Source organism: Rhincodon typus, unplaced genomic scaffold (assembly GCF_021869965.1).
Source record: "Rhincodon typus isolate 14 unplaced genomic scaffold, sRhiTyp1.1 hic_rhity00006867, whole genome shotgun sequence".
In the NCBI taxonomy this organism is placed as follows: domain Eukaryota; kingdom Metazoa; phylum Chordata; class Chondrichthyes; order Orectolobiformes; family Rhincodontidae; genus Rhincodon; species Rhincodon typus.
In genome coordinates this window covers 1-3,829 of record NW_025972505.1, presented here as the reverse complement: position 1 = coordinate 3,829, position 3,829 = coordinate 1, and the positions used below count along the sequence as shown (strand labels likewise).

At 54.5% G+C, this 3,829-nt stretch overlaps 1 protein-coding gene across 1 annotated transcript; it reads right to left on the bottom strand.

Moving 5' to 3' along the window:
- Positions 1-1,783: 1,783 nt before the first annotated feature.
- tfpt (TCF3 (E2A) fusion partner) lies at positions 1,784-3,474 on the bottom strand. The gene is made up of 3 exons (XM_048594194.1): positions 2,731-3,474; positions 2,412-2,482; positions 1,784-1,927 (listed from the first exon to the last, which is right to left on the bottom strand). The coding sequence occupies exons 1-3, from the start codon at positions 3,031-3,033 to the stop codon at positions 1,810-1,812; spliced, it is 492 nt and encodes a 163-aa protein (XP_048450151.1). The 5' UTR covers positions 3,034-3,474; the 3' UTR covers positions 1,784-1,809.
- Between the last annotated feature and the right edge of the window lie 355 nt (positions 3,475-3,829).

The window sequence follows — 3,829 nt, the reverse complement described above, 5'->3', positions numbered from 1 at the left end:
CCCCTACAATCCTCACCCTCCTGTTCAAATCCCTCCCTCCCTATCTCTGTCACCTCCTCCAGTCCCCTACAATCCTCACCCTCCTGTTCATATCTCTCCCTCCCTATGTTTTGCAAAACGGTCGCCAAGCCTACGCTTCATTTTCCCCAATGTAGAGGAGACCACATTGTGAGCAGCAAATGCAGTAGACTGGATTCTGGGAAGTGCAGGTGAAGTGTTGCTTCACCTGGAAGGTTTGTTTGGGCCCTTGGATACTGGGAGGGAGGAGGTAAATGGGCAGGTGTTGTACCTTCACCGATTACAGGGGAAGGTGCCGTAGGGCTGTGGAAGGGTGTTGGGGATGAAGGAAGTGTGGACCAGGGTGTCCCAGAGGGAACGGTCCCTGCGGAAGGCGGACAAGGGAGGGGAGGAGGGGAATGTGTGTCTGGTGGTGGCGGAAATGGAGCCTGATGATCTTCTGGATGTGGATGCTGGTGGGATGGTAGGTGAGGATAAGGGGAACCCTATCGCTGTTGCGGGAGGGAAGAGAAGGGGTGAGGGCGGAAGTGCGGGAGATGGGTCGGACCTGGTTGAGGGCCCTGTCGACAACGGAGCTGGGGAATCCTTGGTTGAGGAAGAAGGTGAACATTTCGGAGGTTTCCTTGTCGAAGTTGGCCTCATCTGAACGTATGAGACGGAGATGGAGGAACTGAGAGAATGGGATGGATTCTTTATAGGAAGCGGGGTGTGAGGATGTATAGTCCAGGTAGCTGTGGGAGTCGGTGGGTTTGTAGTGGATATTAGTGACCAGTCAATCCCCAGAAATAGAAGCAGAAATATCGAGGTCAGGGAAGGGAGGAGTCAAAGATAAACCAGGTGAAAGTGAGGGCAGGGTGGAAACTGGAGGCGAAATTGATGGAGTTTTCCAATTCCAGACGAGAGAGGGAAGCAGCACTGACAATATCATCGATGTATCGGAGAAAGGATTGTGGGTGGGGGCCGGAATAGGACTGGAATAAGGAATGTTCCACGTACCCCACAAAGAGACAGGCATAAAGACTAGTTGGGCCAAAGGCTGTTTTAGTGCTGTATGACTCTATTACAAGGAGAGAGAACCACAGACAGAGAGATAGAGAGAGACAGAAACACACGGAAATGGGAACAGAGATAGAGGTATGGAGAGGGGAAAGAGGAGAAAGAGAGAGAGAGAGATAGAGGGAGAAACGGAGAGTTGGAAAGAGAAAAATGGAGAGGGAGAGGGACAGGGAGTGGGTGTCAGACAGACAGAGATAGACAGGGAGCCAAGAAGACAGACAGAGAGGGAGACAGACTGGTGGGGAGGGGTCAGAAACAGATTGCATTGGCCTACAGTATTCTGCAGTGAGGGCGGACAGGGAGGACAAGGTCAGAGCTTCGTTCTGTGGGAGGATCTTTCGTGATTCATTGAGGCAATGAGGGGGCGTCGCTGGGCCAGGCCAGCATTTATTGCCCATCTGTCATCGCCCTGGAGGGCAGCTGAGAGTCAGCTACGTCACTGTGGGGTCTGGAGTCACGTGTAGGCCAGACCAGGTAAGGGTGGCAGTTTCCTTCCCTAAAGGGACATTAGTGAACCAGATGATCGTCATCAGACTCTTAATCCTAGACATTTTTAATCGAATTCAAACTCCACCATCTCCTGTGGCGGGATTCAAACCCAGATCCCCGGAATATCACCTGGGTCTCCGGATTAACAGCCCAGCGGTAGTACCACTAGGGCCGCCCCATGACGTACTGAAGGTTTGGTTGAGTGACGGGTGGGGGAGACGGTGCTGGTTGTGGTGGGGGGGTGGTTTATTCCAGTCTAACGAACACGGCGTGTTTGCCGATAACGGCCCTCACCTCGAGCAGGATGGTGAGCTGGGCCGTCCTGTAACAGTCCCCATGAGAGTCCAGGCATTTCATTAAGAACCTAATGGGGCAGAAATCGACAACGTTAGCATCTGGTGAGAAGTCCTAGACAAACAGCCTCTAGCAGGTCATCCTAAAGCTCCCACAGAACTGGCACAAACAGAGAGGGGACCCTCTCTGATTCAACCCCCTTTCTCTCTCTCTCTCTCTCTGTAACCCAGGGATCACTAGACAGGGATCAGGAATCCTATCTGATTCCCCCCTCCTCTGTCTCTCTCTCTCTCTAACCCAGGGATCACTAGACAGGGATGAGGAACCCTGTCTGATTCCCCCCTTTCTCTCTCTGTCTCTAACCCACGGATCACTGCACAGGGATCAGGAATCCTGTCTGATTCCCCCCCCTCTGTCTCTCTCTCTAACCCAGGGATCAGGAACGCTGTCTGATTCCCCCTCTGTCTCTCTCTAACCCAGGGATCACTGGACAGGAATCAGGAATGCTGTCTGATTTCCCCTCTGTCTCTGTCTCTAACCCAGGGAATACTAACCTTCGTTCTTGTTTCAGTCTCTGAGTTATTTTTGCAACACACTCTAAGCGGTTAAGTAGCATCTCGTTCACCTAAAATGGAAATGGAATAGTTGATCGTTAATAACAGCATTGCACTGAATTCTAATCTCCGTCTGTTTTAGCTCGACTCCAATACATAGTTGGATATTGCACACAGTACATGAACACAGTAGGCACTGGGTGGGGGGGTAGTGTTGGCTGGATTATGGAGCTCAAGTCCCCTAGAGTATATCCATCTCCCTGTGGTGGGAGGCGGAGGCTGGGACAACACGGGGAAAACAGTGGAAGTCCACCTTTACCAACTCAATTTCCTTGCAGCGGCGCATCAGGGCGTGGTATTTGCGGCGGTACGCCTCCCTGCGCCTCCCCAGCGCCTGTTCCTCATCCTCCTCATCCTCCTCCTCCTCCTCTTCCTCCTCGTCGCCCTCCTCTTCGTCGTCCTGCACGTCCTCCTCTTCGCGGCCCCGGCCCTCGTGGAGCCCGGAGTCGGTGAACTCCACCTCCTGGTCCAGCTCGCTCTCCAGGATGTGGCCGCCGAAGAGCGGGGGCAGCGCCAGGTCCGAGCAGGGGCCCGGGAAGTCATCGAAACCCACTGCCGCCATGCCGGACGCCCACTACGTCGTCCTCCTTCCTTCGACCCCTTTCGTCTCGGGTGCTTGTGGGCAACGGGGAGAGCGAGGAACGAGGGAAGCGTGCCTGTAGTGGGGTAGCAGCGGCGGAGTTATAGAGGTCACCGGGCGGCCAATGGGGAGCTGCGAACCGTCAGGGAGGGGCAGCCATCTTGACCTGGGCTTGGCGTCACTCTGCGCTAAGGGGTTGGCGGTGGATGAAGTGGGCTACCTTCCCTCTGTATCAGCGTAAACGTCTCTCTCGGGGCTCAGAGGCAAAGGTTACATAAAGAAAGGTGAAAAAAAGATGGCTTTAGAGATGCTCTTGGGCGCTCATTCCTCCATGGCCCTTGGTCAACCTGAACAGAGGTCAGAGGGCAATCCTCCTCCCACCCCTCCCGCCCTGAGAAAAAAAAAGTCCCCTCCAGAACAAAATGGCGCCGGGGCAGCGAAGGGCGGGTATTCGCCTGTGACGGACTGCACTGCAGACCAATCAGACCTCGAAGGCCCCTTCGCCTCCAATGGGTGCTGACCGTTGCGGGGGTGGGACGTGCATTGTCAGTTTGACGGACGGAGATTTTGTCCAACCGAAGCGTGGAACATCCCGCAGAAGGCCGCCGCTAACCAATGGGAAATAAAGGAAGGGTGGGACTGTGCTCTTGCCTTCGTGGAGCGTTCTCCTCCACCGATAGGCTCTTGCAGCTTGACTGACGGCAACTTTACCCAATCAAAGCAGGGCTTTTCTGACATGTCTGTCCCGCCATCCAATCGGTACGTGTTTGCATCCCCT